Source organism: Acipenser ruthenus, chromosome 30, assembly GCF_902713425.1.
Source record: "Acipenser ruthenus chromosome 30, fAciRut3.2 maternal haplotype, whole genome shotgun sequence".
In the NCBI taxonomy this organism is placed as follows: domain Eukaryota; kingdom Metazoa; phylum Chordata; class Actinopteri; order Acipenseriformes; family Acipenseridae; genus Acipenser; species Acipenser ruthenus.
The window spans coordinates 6,667,648-6,685,634 of NC_081218.1; the positions used below are offsets into that span (position 1 = coordinate 6,667,648).

The following is a 17,987-nucleotide window of genomic DNA, read 5'->3' on the forward strand; positions in this document are numbered from 1 at the left end:
GTTGACCTCTTATTTTTTTCTTCACCCTGCTACAGTATATTTGAGTAAGTAGACTAAATACAGCATTGGTACCTGCTGTATAATACACCTATTTTTATATTTGTTTTAAACCATATTGTTAATGATAATAATAATAATACAGCAACTGAATGTATAAACAGGATTTATTTTGGGCCGCAGTGTAGAGTAGTGGTTAGGGCTCTTTACCTGAGGGGGGACACACTGCTTAGCATCCAGGATATTACAAGATATCACAATATTTTTACATACAATTACCCATTTATACAGTGTTTTTTTTTCTTTTATATAAAAATAGGTTTTCAGTTTGATTTTTAAGTCTGAGTGATGTGATATTATTGTATGCTTGTAGTGGGTACTTTAGACTAACCATATTTGTAACAATGTATTCATATACAAAAATGTAATGTAATCATACTTATATGTTGCTTAAATAGTGTTGGAATACTTTCAATTGGCTAAAAGACACCAGACTACCTGGATTGTCTTAATTAAGCTAATCAATTTGTAGTAGATTTATATATCACTCTCAATTAATAAAACAGAGAAGTATTTTACTCTGATTCATAAACCTTTGAATAGTCTGTGTGGTTATTCTGGACTATTTTAGCTACCTGCTGTTTTCTCTGACTGTAGGTCACTGCACGAACCAATAACACTAGGAGTTCAGGTAATCCAGTGTCCTCCTGTTTTCCTCCCTTTATTCCAAAAAGCAGCTCAAACGTGACAGATCCCAACCTGAAATATGCTCCAAGAGTTCCTTTCCACTGAGTAACGGGGTTCTAAGAAAATAGTCCTGAATATGTTTTGATTAAAAAACAACAATGATGCACATATAAAGAGAAACATTCATTCGTGTTTTATTTAGAAGAGTTTTTGTTTTACTTGATAGCTTTTCAACCCCCTACTTATAAAAAAAAGCCAGTGTCTGAGAAGATTGATTTTAAATTGGATTGTTTTACTATTTTGACCCTACTACTTTCAGTAGTTTTTAATTATTTATTTAATCATGTATTTAATAATATATATAGGCCTGATAAACAGGTGGGAAGTGATAAATAGGCCTACTAGGCTACTTGCCATTTAAACTGGGGTTATTCGCTAGAGGTTGTACGTCATCGTATAATAACTGCAGATGAATTTGTAAAGGAAAATCAGGGAGAAGAGTGGAAATGGTCTGTCACACTATTTTTCTAGCGTTTTACCATTTTCTATACAAATTGATTTAGCTCCGCCCACAACATCATCACGTCGGCCAGTTCATCCGCTAGAAATTGATTTGAATGGAAACCCAATTTTAGGTTGATTATGCGCATTTCGCCGAATTTCAAATGCGCGCAAGACGTTATTCACTTCGATATCTTAATGGAAACAAAGCCATCAAAACACTGTTACGTGTGGACAAGATAGTACCCGATACAATTGTTTTCAAGCACCACAAAAACATCAATGTTGTGCACTGAACAGTGTGCAATGCTGCGCGGTGGAAACTTTCACTTATCCTTTGGGCATGTTTAAAAAAAAAAAAAAGAAATAATAGTAATTGTGAATTTGTAAGATTTACATTGAGGGGAGAAACATTGTATATAAGATACATGGTGAAGAAAGGAAATCAAATATAACAGCATGCATTTGCAAAAACAAGAGTTTTTTGCAGTTTTATAGAAAGCAGGAATGAAAGCATAAAAAAAAATTTCAGCCTAGGCCAATGGGGAACTTCAGAGACCTTTATTTAAACCTTGCTTTTCTGAGAATTGGCCTTGGAGAAGGGGAGTGTGGAGTCCGGTTTGAAATTAGCTCCTGATGACTTAAAGCTGTTTTCACACTACACCATCCAACCCTGGGCTGTTGACACGGGGCAGCCCTGAGGTGACTCACCCCTGGGTTCAGCCCTGCATGCATTCACATTTGCCGTGCTCTACAATATACGGGTTAAGATTCGCTCCGGAGTTGGACACCTGTAATTGTTTCCTTCATTGTTAACATTCTGACAAGTTTTTACACTTTGAAAGTTTGAAGTCCACAGCAAAGATGTCTTCGAGATGGCAGGTCATGGAGAGCAGATTTTGTTATTATTATTATTATTATTATTATTATTATTTGTTTATTTAGCAGACACCTTTATCCAAGGTGACTTACAGAGACTAGGGTGTGTGAACTATGCATCAGCTGCAGAGTCACTTACAACTACGTCTCACCCGAAAGACGGAGCACAAGGAGGTTAAGTGACTTGCTCAGGGTCACACAATGAGTCAGTGGCTGAGGTGGGATTTGAACCGGGGACCTCCTGGTTACAAGCCCTTTTCTTTAACCACTGGACCACACAGCCTCCTTGTTCAGCATAAGTTATCCATCCATCCATCCATTATTGGTCTGCTTCTCCTGGTGAGGGTCACGGTAGCATAAGTTATGTGATCACAAAATATCCTACATAACCAAACTGCTCTAATCTTGACTTGTTTCCTACAGAGGGACACAGCAACAACCCACAATGCTGAACTATTTATGCGGAATACTGTAGTTTTTCTGCATTTTCAGGAACGATCACATGACTAATGCTACACAAAGCTGCTCTCTATGAGTGAACATTTTCACTATTTTTTTTAAAGCTCTACATGTTTGATCAATGTACTTCCTAATCTTCCTCTCTGTTAATAGTACTTTGCCACTGTTTGGACTCTCTTTGCACAGTCCTGTGGACACAGCAACACACAACAACAATATACATGCTTTAACCAGTCCACCACCTGTATTTTATTTTAATTAACAAAGGAAATGAAATGAAACCTAACTCCGTCAAGGAGCAATAACTAAACATATTTTTACTATATCCAGACAACACACAAACACAAAACAGAGCATAATATGGCAAACCTTTCTTTATTCAGGATCCACTATCCTTGGGTCGCCCCTCCCCTCTGGTTAGTGAGCCACACCTTCACCTGCTGGCTTGATTAGTTATTCTTCTTCTGTTTTGTTAATGGCCAGCAAGCTTCCATCGAAGCCACTTACTGGTTGTTTTATTTTTTTCCCTTTCAGTTATTATGAGCCCAACACTTGCATTTTATGAATTATTAAATCTCCCTGTTTTCCTTATGAATTTCCCTATATACCTGACAATGCCCCTATCTACTCTATTTCCATCCCCTATACCATCCCTAAATAAATTGTTCTGAATATTACAAGCCCTCAAGTCTTCCCCTATCTCTAATCTTATTTCCCTATATCTAGCACATTCAACCATCAGATGCTCCACAGTTTCCTTTACCCCACATTCCATACATAACCCATTCTCATGTGCTCCAATTTTATATAAATGTTCATTCAAAGTTGAATATCCTATAAACATCCTTATTAAGTTTACCTCCTCCTGTCTGTTCCATCCATACCATCCTTTCTGCATACTGACCTTACTTTGTGACATATAATTTACGCGCTTTTTCCCTATTCCATATATTCTGCCATTCATTCACTATAATTCTTTCAATTATTTTATAATACTCATTTAACCCATAATGTACATCCATACCCGCATTCAATTTCGTCAGTGCTATTTTAGTTAACCCATCTGCCCTCTCATTCCTCTCTATTCCTGTATGTGCTGGAATCCACACAAAAAACACATCCAACCCTAAACACACACATTCTGACACTAGCTACATTACCTCCTGTACTAAATCCCTTCTACCCCCTTTCCATTCATTCTCAATTGCCTGTAGCCCTGATAAAAAATCTGAAAAAAATACTGTACAATCCAGAAGTTTTAGGAATTGTTAATAAAACATTTTCAAAACCTTGTCAAAGAAGTTTGGAATGAATTACATATTATTTAATTGTGATACACCAACAAAATAAATGTAAAAGTATAAATTCCTATAGGACTGGAAAAAAACACGTCCATGAAGAGTCCATGTATAATATGGTTTATGTACCGTAGAAACGTTTTTGTTTCTATATCAATCTAAATGTTTTTACTGAAATGTTAATAAAATTAACTGTTTCCCTTTATTACGTGTGGGTGGTGTTTATGCACTTTAAAAACACTTTACTGTTTTATGTCTTTTTTTTCTTTATGATTTATAGGCTTTAATTGGCTTGTGGTTCAGTTCACTTCAAGTTTGTTGTATGCTTAAAAATAATCTGTATTAATCTGGCCATCTGAGAGACACGACTAATGAACCAATGCTATGCCTATGCCTGTTAGTTTTCGAGAGGGGATTCAGGCGATTCAATAATGTTAGTGCCTGTGAGGCTTCAAATCATTCACAGGCTTCAGTGTCTCATTGGGGCTTCAAATCATTTATTAGGTTCATTGTGTCAATGAGGCTTTGAATCTTTCACATGAGTTTACTGAGTCTTCGGATTATTCACGTGATTCAGTGATTGACTGCTTCAGGTGATTCAAATGACCGCTGCTTCATGTGAAGCAAACAAGTACCTTGTTCTTCTGTTCGGATACAAATGGAGATGGTTTGGTTTAGTGTCTGAAACGAAGCAAACAAATCAACTGAATTGTGAAAAGCTGCAAATGATAAACTACATAGTGTGGTGCTGCACAGAGACACACATCTTAGAAAACTCCTTTTACTTTATTTAACCATGGACACGTTTCTAATATGTCTGTATGATATTTTAAATTAAATTACTTTATTTTGTAAGTAACACTGTAAAAAAGCATGTTTTTACAGGGTCTATTGACTACAGTACAGATATTATTTCAAATGTCTTCTACCAGGATATAGTGGCCTGTTTAACTCTTAGTATAATCATTGACACAGATCTGCCAGGAGATGTCACTGTGGAGCACGAAGCGCTTCAAGTGATTCGGCCCAATGAATCTTTTATGAAGCAAATCATTCAGAGAGTTCAGTGGTTCAGGAAGCTTCACTTTTCCTATCACTAGGTGGCAGCAAAGTACTGTTGCAACAGAGGCTGCCAGATAGAAACTTGCTCCAGGGAAACCAGGTTAGTTTGACAGTGTTCATTTCCAATTAGTTTCCAAAAACAACATCCAGAACCCATGCACTACCTGCACACTCATACACACCCAAGCACAACATGGAGAGACAACAACCTGCATTCCCTTCCCCCTCTACCTGTTTAAAAAACAAAGGATCATGGGATGTCACCCTTCTTAAAGGGGAATCACTATTTAACATTCAAGAGAACTTTTGCATGTTACCTGGCTAGGCGTTTTGCTTTAGTTAATTGTGTTTAAATCTTGCAGTTGCTGTTAAGACACATCAGCCTCACAAGCCATGACACATCAGCCTCACAAGCCATGACACATCAGCCTCCAAGCCATGACACATCAGCCTCCAAGCCATGACACATCAGCCTCCAAGCCATGACACATCAGCCTCCAAGCCATGACACATCAGCCTCCAAGCCATGACACATCAGCCTCCAAGCCATGACACATCAGCCTCCAAGCCATGACACATCAGCCTCACAAGCCATGACACATCAGCCTCCAAGCCATGACACATCAGCCTCCAAGCCATGACACATCAGCCTCCAAGCCATGACACATCAGCCTCCAAGCCATGACACATCAGCCTCCAAGCCATGACACATCAGCCTCCAAGCCATGACACATCAGCCTCCAAGCCATGACACATCAGCCTCACAAGCCATGACACATCAGCCTCCAAGCCATGACACATCAGCCTCCAAGCCATGACACATCAGCCTCCAAGCCATGACACATCAGCCTCCAAGCCATGACACATCAGCCTCACAAGCCATGACACATCAGCCTCACAAGCCATGACACATCAGCCTCCAAGCCATGACACATCAGCCTCACAAGCCATGACACATCAGCCTCACAAGCCATGACACATCAGCCTCACAAGCCATGACACATCAGCCTCACAAGCCATGTGGTATTGGCTCGGAACATCTCTCATGAGCTTCGAAAGTTTCTCAGTAAATTTCTTCTCCTCTTTTCATATTCGGTGTGTCATCAATTTTCATTTGCATTCAGAAACAGGTGAAAAATAAAAACAAAAAAGAAAAGAACTGTGACCTCAGGATCCATTCTCAAAACAAATCTGCAGTGTTGCCAACTGCACAAAGCAGAAGGCAAATTCAACAGAAAAAAGGAAAAAATCCCTAGATGTCGATGTTTAAACATTCTTAAGTCACCAAAAATGTTGCTAAAAAATACTGTTTCAAAAATTTTCAAAATGATTTATAAGATTACAACCTTTAGACATTAATGGGAGGTGGCGGCCGCTGTAATTCAGTAAAATAAGTGTGTCCCTGCCTGTACTGTGTGCGTACAAGTCTGTACCATAGATATCCCATAATGCATTATTATGATATCTATGGTCTGTACTGTAATCCCATGAAGTTCATGACATGAGAAGCCTGGTATATTGAGCTGCTTGTGATGAAACAGTTTGGTGACGTCTTTCTATGTAAATCACTGTGGTTGGCAGTGAAAGTCGCTAGATTTCTTTCTAGTCGCTTTGACATTTTTCGCTAGATCTAGTGACAAAATCACTAAGTTAGCAACACTGAGATTCCGGCTTGGCTCGGGTGTGCCAGTGCGAAAAGACTATTAGACAGAAGACTTTGCTCGCATATAGCGAAAGCAACACATATATTTTACTACATAGCCACAGTGTCTGCAGGTTTTCATTCCACCTGAATACTTAATATCCTAATTATTGTCTTAATAGAACTAATTTAACTATTCTTCCTATATCAGACAGTGTTAGTGATTTAAATATAGCTAGAAAAACTGCTAGACAGCAGGACAGGATTGTAAACCCCTGATGTAACTAATATTCTTTGTATTAGTTTTTAACTAGGCTGTGCCCAGTGTATTAACACTGTAAATTCTATTATACACAATTCCAATAAATAGATTGAACAAGGAGATTGTTCCATTGTTTTATTGATCAAGAGAAGATAGTACTTTCTACAGTAATTCCGTGTTATAAACATATTTTATTTTCACATCATTGTCCATGTCACATCAATGGAAAGATCTGTGAAAATTAGATAAGCTGTATTGATGACCTAAAGCAAATGAGGTGCCATATAACTTACCTATGTAATGCCCAATAACTTCTTGAGTTCTTATTGAGTTATTGACTACTCAAAATACATTGAACAATGACTGACTGTGAACAGGTGGTTAAGTGGGTACAGGGGCAGGAGTGATGCAGTGAGTGATAAAACAGACAAAGAGAGTTGGACCACAGGCTCCCCTTTAAACCCACACCTGTGAAGACAAGCGAAGACTGCGTGCCAATGTATAACATAAAAAGTAAGAAGAGATGAACAATGACAAACAAACTAACTAAATTAGATGATTAGTGGAACAAGCTATGTGTTGGCCATCTGCTCGGCGGAGAGGAAAATAACCTTTTTTATTAGGGGAACACCTCTGGTGGTTCTGGCGGAGAGGGCTCCCCCACTCCAGGCATGATAGCTATAGACTGGTGTGCTGCTTTAATATTGGATGGCAACAATCGGACGTAGGAGTTGACTGCTGAAGAAGACCAAGGCCCCATGGTCTTCATCAGGTGATGGCTGCTGAAGAGGCTGCGCCGATCCTGAAGGAGTGTGTGGTGTAGAATTGGGGAGAAAGACCTGCTCTGGTGACAAGAGCGGAGAGGTGGGAAGAGAACTAGTGTCTAGTAATGATGCTTTTGGAACAATCAATGAAGAGGGGTCTAAGGAACTGAAAGGTTTTTTAATGGATATGAACTTAGAAGAGTAAGTGCAGAGAGGGGAGTCTATCTTTGATATTTGGATAAATTGACCTTGGTGGAGGTGGCCTGTCTTGGATGTTCTCAGGAATAGGCTGAGTGGTGGCTGTGTGGTCCAGTGGTTAAAGAAAAGGGCTTGTAACCAGGAGGTCCCCGGTTCAAATCCCACCACAGCCACCGACTCATTGTGTGACCCTGAGCAAATCACATCACCTCCTTGTGCTCCGTCTTTCGGGTGAGACGTAGTTGTAAGTGACTCTGCAGCTGATGCATAGTTCACACACCCTAGTCTCTGTAAGTCGCCTTGGATAAAGGCGTCTGCTAAATAAACTAATAATAATAATAATTTCACCCCTGATGCCAAGCGAATATAAACAGTATACATTGCTATAAAAACTCTTATATGATTACATATATAACTTGTCTTATATGGATTTCTATAGAGAGATGTCTCAGGAACACTTTGATGAAGGGATCCTCCTCCAGAGACTCCAGCTCCTCCTATCCTCCTCAGTGGACTGGATACACATCCACCTGTGAGAGAGAAGCAGAGATTTTTATAAACGCATCAGCAGTTCATTTCAATAACGCTTCCCTGAAGGAGCCACTATCCATCACATGGGAAATATTCCAGCTCTCCTGAGGGATCGGCTCTCTCAGAGCTGTTAGCTGCGCTGTCCCTTTAAGACAAGTGGAAAGCAGCTGTGAGCAGCTCTATCTTTAGCTTGCTGTTGAAATAGAAATACCCAGATTAAAAAAAAAGAACTTTAAAAACCATGTAGCTACAGTCTAATATGAAATCAATACTTTTTGTCCTAATATTTCAAAGTACCTGGTCTAAATCTGAAGCCACTTGCCCATTTCTCCTTGGTGTGATCTTAAAAGTTTGGGAACCACTGCTGTAGACCATTCCATCCTACTGAAAGTCTTGAAAGCACAATGGGACTGTCTGGCCTTGTCCTATCCTGGTTCAAATATTATCTTTCTGATAGGTTTCAGTTTATCTCTATTAAGAGGTAAAATCGGCATTATCGGAAGTTGTCTGTGGTGTTCCACAGGGCTTCATTCTAGGCCCCTTGTTGTTTTCATTATATATGCTACCGTGGACTTCCATTGCTATGCTGATGATACGCAGCTATATTTGTCCCTAAAGCCAGGAATTTCTTCTGCTTGGGTGTTATTAGCTTCTTACCTTACAGACATCAAGCACTGAATGTCACAGAATTTTCTAATGTTGAATTCCGATAAAACAGAGGTTATGCTAGTGGGATCACAGAACCAACTAAAAGGAAATGTGGAATTACATGAGCTCGACCCTTGCAGTCTCTCATCAAAACTTAAACTAGAAATCTTTGATCCTGATCGATCATTTGAGATTCTGTGAGCGAGTGCTGTTGAGTGGCGTGTGAGTGGTGACGTCACGGACCAGGAAGTAACAGAAACCAAACAATGGATGGAATGGCAGTGGTGGAACTGAACGCTACGGCGCTCAGCTATTTTATTAAACGAACAAACAAACAAAAAGATTTAAACAAACACAAAACACCACAAAACAAAAGGGCACGTTGGCCAAACAAATAAACAGAAACAAGTATATTTAAATATAGCAGTTGTTTTTGACAGTTGTTTTTCGCTCTCCTTGCTCGCTCTCCCGTACTCTCCTCTGTACACTCTCCGCTTTAGCGTGGACAGCTGGAGGCTTTTATATTCTGGGATTAACTAGCTGTTAATTATTTTATTACCCCTCGACCACAGTCTGCACGAGTTTAGTAAGGATGCGTGACTGTCAGCTAGTTAAACAATCACTAGCTGATCAGTCATGCATCCTCGCAAGGTTTTTAAAATCTAAAAACAATAACAAATATGCTGCGCTTTTCCTCGCTGCAAACAATACAAATAATAATACAAATATATATATATATAGGGGCGGGACACTCCGCCACAGATTCATATTAAGGAAGTTACTAAAGTATCTTTTTACCATTTGAGAAATACAGCCAAACTTAGACCAATTATTTCCGTATCTGATGCCGAGAGACTAATGCATGCCTCTGTATCATCTAGAATTGATTATTGTACTGCATTTTTCTGTTGTCCCAAAACATGTAGTATCCCGCTTGCAGCTTGTTCAGAATACCGCCGCTAGAATTCTGACTAAAACCAGGAGAACTGAACATATTACCCCTATTTTTACACTGGATCCATGTGCAGTATAGAATTGATTTTAAGATGTTGCTGTTAACTTACAAGACCCTGAATGAATTAGCACTTAGTTATTTGCATGAGTTACTGACCCCGTATTTTTTTCTGCGATGTACTGTATAGTGCTTTGCGATACTTTTGTATAAAAAGCGCTATATAATACAATAAATAAATAAAAATAAAATAAATAAATAAATCAGAAGCCACTTGCCGATTTCTCCATGGTGTGATCTTAAAACAATACCCATGGTAAGCACTGATGAGAAACTCTGAATCTAGTACATGCCAGCGCTTATTATTATTACAAATACAATTACTGACTGTAGCATGGCTACACAATACATTTATAACAGGTCTAATTTACTCTTACATATTGTTTATAAACCAGTTTGTCCTACTAGGAGTATTGTCCCTGCCAGTCAATCCCCAGTTAACCTGCCCAGGTGTTCAATGCTGCAGGTGGGAGAGACTCAGGAGTCTCCAGAACTGAGAACAAAGACAGTCGCTGCTGGGGGAGCAAGGGTCATTTCTTTATACTTACCAACCATTAGTTACTGTGGGGTTTAGGAAACAGTTTAGAAACAATCGTATATGTTAGTAACTTTATAGTCTTGACTGCCTTGGTTAGAGCTATCAGGTATGATACTGCTGGTGTCAGTGCTCGAGGAGGACTGTGTGCTCTGATGTGAAGATACAAACTCTGTTGGCTGCACGCAGTATACCGCACTTCTCTATGAGGAGGACTGTGTGCTCTGATGTGAAGATACTGTAACAAACTCTGTTGTTTTGTATTCCAAAAGCATGCACGCGTTCTTTGTTAAGTGACACCAGTCCACACGAAGAGTAGATGAAAATGCAAGTTTTATTTTCACAGATGGAGGTTTCACAATAATATTTTATAATCCAAAATGAGGAATCAGAAAGGCACACTTTCATTTGGGTTAGGCTTCAATTTACAGGATAACCATTCTCCTCAGCCAGGGTATGGATAAAGTTTGAATTCCCAAAGCCAATCATGAACACAACAGCCACCGTGTTGTAAAGATCCTGCTTCTCTGGAAATTCTCTCTAAGTAAAAGATACAGCTCTTTTAAACGTGATCCAGCAATCTCGAGAACTGGCCTTTTGCGCTCGTTACCCGGGCTTAACAAGATAAATTGTATTATTTTTATGCAAAGTAACTCCTCCAAAGTCTTCCTTCAGGTTTGCGTTTTCTAGTGTTAATGACTGTGTATCTTTGGCTTAGAAATAACACACAAAATAACACTATGTAACACAATTTTTGTTCCTGGGTAGTAAGTGTTATTTCCTAATTGCTTATGCCTCAAAAGTATAGAAAATGGCTATTATTCCCCACAAACTTTGTTTTTGTGACCAGGACAGTGATATTTTGAAATGTACCTATTTCCAGTGAGAAAACGAGCAAATTGTGTCTTTTCGTTCACATAAAATCAGAAAAAAACAACATATGAATCCAAATTAACATGTATTTATACTAAAACCGCCTTGGAGACCCATCAGGAATGCCACCATTTTGAAGTCTCATATGACCTCCCAGCCGTACTCATCATACTTCAAGGCGTCCAGCAAGGTCTTGATGCTGTTGTAATCCTCTTTGAGGTGCACCGAGTGAGCCAGGGGAAGAGATGGGTACTTGTTACCATTATGGAGCAGCACGGCTTTGAGGCTCCTGGATGAGCTGTCAATGAAGAGGCGCCACTCATTCTGGTTACAGGCGATTCCGATTGCCTCGAACAGACTGGTCACATTGTGGCAGAAGCAGAGCCCATCTTGACGGGTGAAGAAGCTGGAAAAAGGTTGGTGATGCTTCCTCTGATCTGCGACTTGCACACTTTCATCCAACAAGTTCCACTGCTTGAGCCTATTATTATTATTATTATTATTTATTTCTTAGCAGACGCCCTTATCCAGGGCGACTTACAATCGCAAGCAAATACAAATACATTCAAGTGTTACAATATAAGTCATACAATAAGAACAAGAAATACAATAATTCTCAAGTGTGACAAACCACAATTCAATAATACAGCAGATAATAGTGAAAGTTACATCAGGATATGATTAAGTAGTGATAGTTACATCAGGATATGATTAAGTACAAAATACTACAGATTAAACACTTGGGAGATTACAATATTCTGAGGTACAGGATTAAATGCAGTAAAATAGGGGGCAGATAAGAGCAAAATAAAGCATATTTAAATGAAGGGTGATAGTGTCCCAGGATACAACAGAGGAGTTCTACAGGTGCTGTTTGAAGAGGTGAGTCTTAAGGAGGCGCCGGAATGTGGTCAGGGACTGGGCAGTCCTGACATCTGTAGGAAGGTCGTTCCACCACTGCGGAGCAAGGGTGGAGAAGGAGCGGGCTCGGGAGGCAGGGGAGCGTAGCGAAGGTAGAGCCAGTCTTCTAGTGCAGGCGGAGCGGAGAGGTCGAGTGGGGGTGTAGGGAGAGATGAGGGTCTGGAGGTAGCTGGGTGCAGTCTGATCAAGGCATCTGTAGGCTAGTACAAGAGTCTTGAACTGGATGCGAGCGGTGATCGGGAGCCAGTGGAGCGAGCGGAGTAGTGGAGTAGCGTGGGCGAAGCGAGGTAGAGAGAACACCAGGCGAGCAGCAGAGTTCTGGATGAGCTGGAGCGGACAGGTGGCGGACGCAGGAAGGCCAGCCAGGAGGGAGTTGCAGTAGTCTAGGCGGGAGAGTACCAGGGCCTGGACCAGGAGCTGGGTAGCATAGTTGGTGAGGAAGGGTCGGATTCTTCGGATGTTGCTCAGGAAGAATCTGCAAGTGCGTGCCAGAGTGGAGATGTGCTGGGAATAAGAGAGGCAGGGGTCCAGGGTGACTCCAAGGTTTTTAGCTGAGGAAGAGGGAGAGAGTGTGGTAGATTCCAGAGGAACAGAGATAGAGAGATCAGAGGAGGGGGAGGAGGAGGGAAAGAAAAGGAGGTCAGATTTAGAGAGGTTGAGTTTGAGGTGATGCGAGTGCATCCAGGAGGAAATAGCAGACAGACAGGTAGAGATACGGGAGGAGATGGTGGAGTCAGAGGTGGGGAAGGAGAGGAAAATCTGAGCATCATCAGCATAGAAATGGTATGAGAAACCATAGGATGCGATGAGGGGGCCCAGGGAGCGGGTGTAGAGAGAGAACAGGAGAGGACCCAAGACTGACCCTTGGGGGACTCCAGTCAAGAGAGGGTGAGGTGTGGAGGTTGCTCCACGCCAGGTTACCTGGTAAGTGCGGTTGGAGAGGTAGGAGGAGAACCAGGCCAGAGCAGTGCCAGAGATCCCCAGGTCAGCAAGAGATGATAGTAGAATAGAGTGATCAACAGTGTCAAAGGCAGCAGAGAGGTCGAGGAGAATTAGGACAGAGGAGAGAGAGGCAGCTCGGGCACACTTAAGTGAGTTGGTGACAGAGAGAAGGGCGGTTTCAGTGGAGTGAGCAGAGCGGAAGCCAGATTGGAGAGGGTCAAGCAGAGAGTGGTTGGACAGGAAAGCAGAGAGCTGGCGGTGTACAGTCCGCTCGAGGGTTTTGGAGAGGAAGGGTAGGAGGGAGACAGGACGGTAGCTCTGGAGGGAGGTGGGGTCGAGGGTAGGTTTTTTGAGGAGGGGCCTAGACGTCAAAAGCTCGGCATTGGACTTGGTGAGACCAAACAAGGAGAGTGGCACATCCTCTCTAGTAAATTATTATTATTTTTATTATTTGTTTATTTAGCAGACGCCTTTATCCAAGGCGACTTACAGAGACTAGGGTGTGTGAACTATACATCAGCTGCAGAGTCACTTACAATTACATCTCACCCGAAAGAGAAGAGCACAAGGAGGTGAAGTGACTTGCTCAGGGTCACACAATGAGTCAGTGGTTGAGGTGGGATTTGAACAGGGGATCTTCAGGTTACAAGCCCGTTTCTTTAACCACTCGACCACACAGACTCCTGTAGAAGGGGATATTTTCTACCTGATACCCACTGATTTATTTGATGGTTGGAATTGTGTTTTTTTTTTCTTTTGTTTAGTTTTATGGGTTTAACGCTTTCGGCATTTCAGAGCTCTGATTGGTCTGCAGTTTAATGCAGCTCTTCAGCTTCTGAACAATCAAGCCCTCTATTGTTGTCTCAGTCCTGCCTTCTGTCTCAAGACAACAAACTAGCGCCAGCGCGTTTAAGTAAATTTATTATTATTATTATTTATTTCTTAGCAGACGCCCTTATCCAGGGCGACTTTACGTTTAAGTAAATACACTACATTGCGTCGAAAGGACTGTGTGATGTAATTTGTTAAAACACTAGATTTATATATTTTCATAGCAGCTGCGCTCTGTTTCGTGCATGTACTGGCGACCCCCATGTAATAACCTCGCGGCCACCTGGGGGGTCGCGACCCCCAGTTTGAAAACCTCAGACCTAGACCATTTATGATTTTATAGACTTCAATCAGTCCCCTCTTTCCCTTCTATTTTTTCTAGGCTGCAGAGATTTCATTATTTTAACCTGTCCTTGTAGCTCATGTCTAAGTCATGGGATCAGCCTAGTTGTCTTTCTCTGTACCTTCGAGTGCAATGATGTCTTTTTTGTAGTGAGGCGACCAAAACTGCAAACAGTATTCTAGATGGGGTCTAACTAGGGCATTTGCCAGAAGTTTGCCCAGTTGCAGAGAAGGTAAAAATCACTTTGAATTAGCTGGACTGTGGATTCATGGGATTATGCAGCCTCTTTTTCAATGGTCATAGGCTCCCCATGGCACGCCCCCCCCCCCCCCCCCCCATGTCAAATCAGGGATTCCGGGCCCGCCAAACCCCGTCTGAGACTCCTTGTTTGATTAGCTGATTGACAGACATGCGTGCCACTGCAGGAGCATCCAAACTGCATGCACAGAGGAACCCTTAAACAACCACAAGGCTTTGTTGGTGCTAACTATTGTTAATAGATGTGGTAGAAGGGGGCTTTTCTTTATGGTTTGTTTTTATCTGAGTGAGTGCATGGCAGTACACTTTATCTTAACACATGTGCTGTTTTTGAAGTATGCAGGACATGTTTCAAATATCAAATAGGGGATAGTACAACATGAAACTAATGCTTGGAGGTTATAGGAGCTGCTGGATGATATTAATTTCTGCTGCTCTGCTTTCAAGTCAAACCAGGCAAGTGTTCTTTCCATGCCAGTACTAGCTAGCGGTTACCAAGATAATCATTCTGGATGATCCTGACATTAAAAGAGAGTCAAAGTAATAGAAATCCACACAGCCTCTGCTCTCTCCAGTCTCCTGTCAGGGCGATACCTGCAGCTGTTGCCAAGGAGACAGCTGAGTGTAGAGCACTCACAGAGAATGTGTATTTGTGTATAACTGACAGGTAATTAAACTGAATCTTGTAGTGGATTATTTTCTTATAAGGTATTGCCTAAATGGCATTAAATAACTCAATAAAGCCAGACACAGCATTAACACTACAAAGAGCTTATAGATGGAACAATGAGGGTAAGAACTAGCCCTGCCCGGTATCTCTAGGACACTGGGAACTGAAGTGAGATAGAAAAAAACAGTTTGTGCATGTTTTATCTCTTTATTTTATTTTATATATTTTATATACTTTTATAATAAGGATGTTACAAAGTGTCTTTTGGCACCACGCCACACTCACAGCCGGAGAAGGTTCCAGAAAGTCTGCCCGGTAACAACCAATCAGGCCTCAACTAAAAGTGGAGCAACTGCCCCAGCCAATCAAATGTGGGGTAAACAAACTTCTGTGGGTAACCACAGAAGAGCAGACGGAAGAAGAGGCGGATCTTCTCTCGGCTGGGTTGGGGGTGCTAAAACTATATAACCCGCACCAAATTAAGGGTGGGTGTGCGATTCTAACTGACTGCTAACAGACTCTGTGATGCATGGTTGAACGCTCCTGATTGCAATCAATAAAGGTAATCTATTTTGTTTTACTCATACTGCCTCCTGTCAGTTTCTAATAAGTCTATTCGAGGAAACGATTGAATTTCCATTACAATCTCAACTCTTTGAAATGGAAACATGATCTTTCCAAAATGAATTTCAGCTGAGCTGATAAAACAGTGTTGAGTTGCAGTACAGTACTGTACAGTAGTTATCATTGTGAGTCGGTCTAACCTTTTTAAATACACATCAGCATGATCGATACCAGTGTGGAGATCAGAACACATAATGATGTGTCACAAAGACGGCCAGAGTGGGTGGCGTCAGACCAGAATCAGGAAATAAATAAACAGAGAGATGGGGTTTTGGTAAAGCTGAGCGTGTGATTGCGCTCAGCATTTAATAAACAGAAAATAAAAGGTTTGAACACAATAAAAACACGGGACACGGCACTCGAGCCAAAACAAAAAGACAAACAAAACGTACTACACTTAAACAGACAGACGAACAAACACGGTGAGTGAAAACACTTCTAATTTACGTTCTTACTTTGTTTTATTTTCTCCTTCTCTCTCTCCCGTTCTCCACTCACCGAACACCAACCCCGAGTGACAGAAACGTGCATCTATATATACTGTTGTGCTGGGATTCAATTACTAATTAATTACTCACTTGAATCCCAGCACGTGAATTCATTACGTGAAACCCCGTGTTCACATATTATATTTTAAATGCACGTGCGTGATGTGCAATCCCGTGCCTAAATACAAATATACAATTTAAACACACGTGAAACACAGACCCGTTTATATCCCGTGTACCAATCTATACACCAACATTAACATACGCACGCATATATGCAACACAGAACACACAAATGCACACAGGGGCGGGGCACTTTGCCACATATACCCCCCCTTGTGCGCAGCACACATGGCCTCAACGGCCACCTCCCCCCTTAAAAACCCAGCAGTCCAGGACAAAGTCTCGGGCTGGGAAGGGAGGCTTCAGTGGGCCCATGGCTGGAAATGCTGTCAGCTCCCCTGCCGGTAGTGGCACGGCTGACAGCATGCTGGACCCGTCCTGCAGCGAAAAAGCTGCGGGGGCAGGTGGTCCCCCGACCTCCCCCTTCTTCGTAGCCGGCAGCTCCCTCCTGTGAGGCTCCGGCCACAAGAACTCCTGCAGCGAAACTGCTGCTGGGGAAAGTGGTCTCCAGACCTCCTCCCCCTTCTTCGTGGCCGGCAGCTCCCCTTTCTGGGGCTCCGGCCACCGTACTCCCTGCGGAGGTACGGGCAGCAGAGGCAGCTCCTGCTCCTCTGCTCCGGGCGGTGGCGGAGGCAGAGGCAGCTCCAGCTCCTCTGCTCCTGGCGGTGGTGGAGGCAGAGGCAGCTCCTGCTCCTCTGCTCCTGGAGGTGGTGGAGGCAGAGGCAGCTCCTGCTCCTCTGCTCCTGGAAGTGGTGGAGGCAGAGGCAGCTCCTGCTCCTCTGCTCCTGGCGGTGGTGGAGGCAGAGGCAGCTCCTGCTCCTCTGCTCCTGGAAGTGGTGGAGGCAGAGGCAGCTCCTGCTCCTCTGCTCCTGGCGGTGGTGGAGGCAGTGGCAGCTCCTGCTCCTCTGCTCCTGGTGGTGGTGGAGGCAGAGGCAGCTCCTGCTCCTCTGCTCCTAGTGGAGGAAGCGGTGGAGGTGGCGGAGGCAGAGGCAGCTCCTCTGCTCCTGGCGGCGCTGGCTCCCTCCACTGTGGCGGCTGGGCTGGTGCACGCCGTGCTGCCTTCAGCAGCATGAATAGAGGCTGCTGGGGGACACCAGCCTCCTGCCCCTCTCCCCCCCAAAAATTTCCAGGGGGTTGGGCCTGTAACCCCTCCCCTTCCGGCTCTTGGGGCTGAACCAGCAGGCATTTTCCCTCTGCTGGTGGCTTGGGTCCCAGAGCTGTGGAAGCCCCGACTTGCCTCCCTTTGGGCTGTGGACGCACCGACTCCTCCCTTTTGGGCTGTGGACGCACCGACTCCTCCCTTTTGGGCTGTGGACGCACCGACTCCCCCCTCTTGGGCTGTGGACGTTCGGGCTCCCCCCACTCAGGCGTAGGACGTTCGGGCTCCTCCCACTCAGGCGTAGGACGTTCGGGCTCCTCCCACTCAGGCGTAGGACGTT

The 17,987-nt window shown here is 42.8% G+C and overlaps 1 protein-coding gene across 1 annotated transcript in view; it reads right to left on the reverse strand.

The window, feature by feature from the left end:
- Window positions 1–8,408: 8,408 nt before the first annotated feature.
- The window catches only part of LOC117405870 (NACHT, LRR and PYD domains-containing protein 3-like), a 70,707-nt gene continuing 61,128 nt past the window's right edge, over window positions 8,409–17,987 (reverse strand). The window contains exon 14 of the mRNA XM_059004905.1: window positions 8,409–12,773. Coding sequence (XP_058860888.1) covers window positions 12,210–12,773 — 564 coding nt within the window. The 3' untranslated portion in view covers window positions 8,409–12,209. The remainder of the gene's footprint in view (window positions 12,774–17,987) is intronic.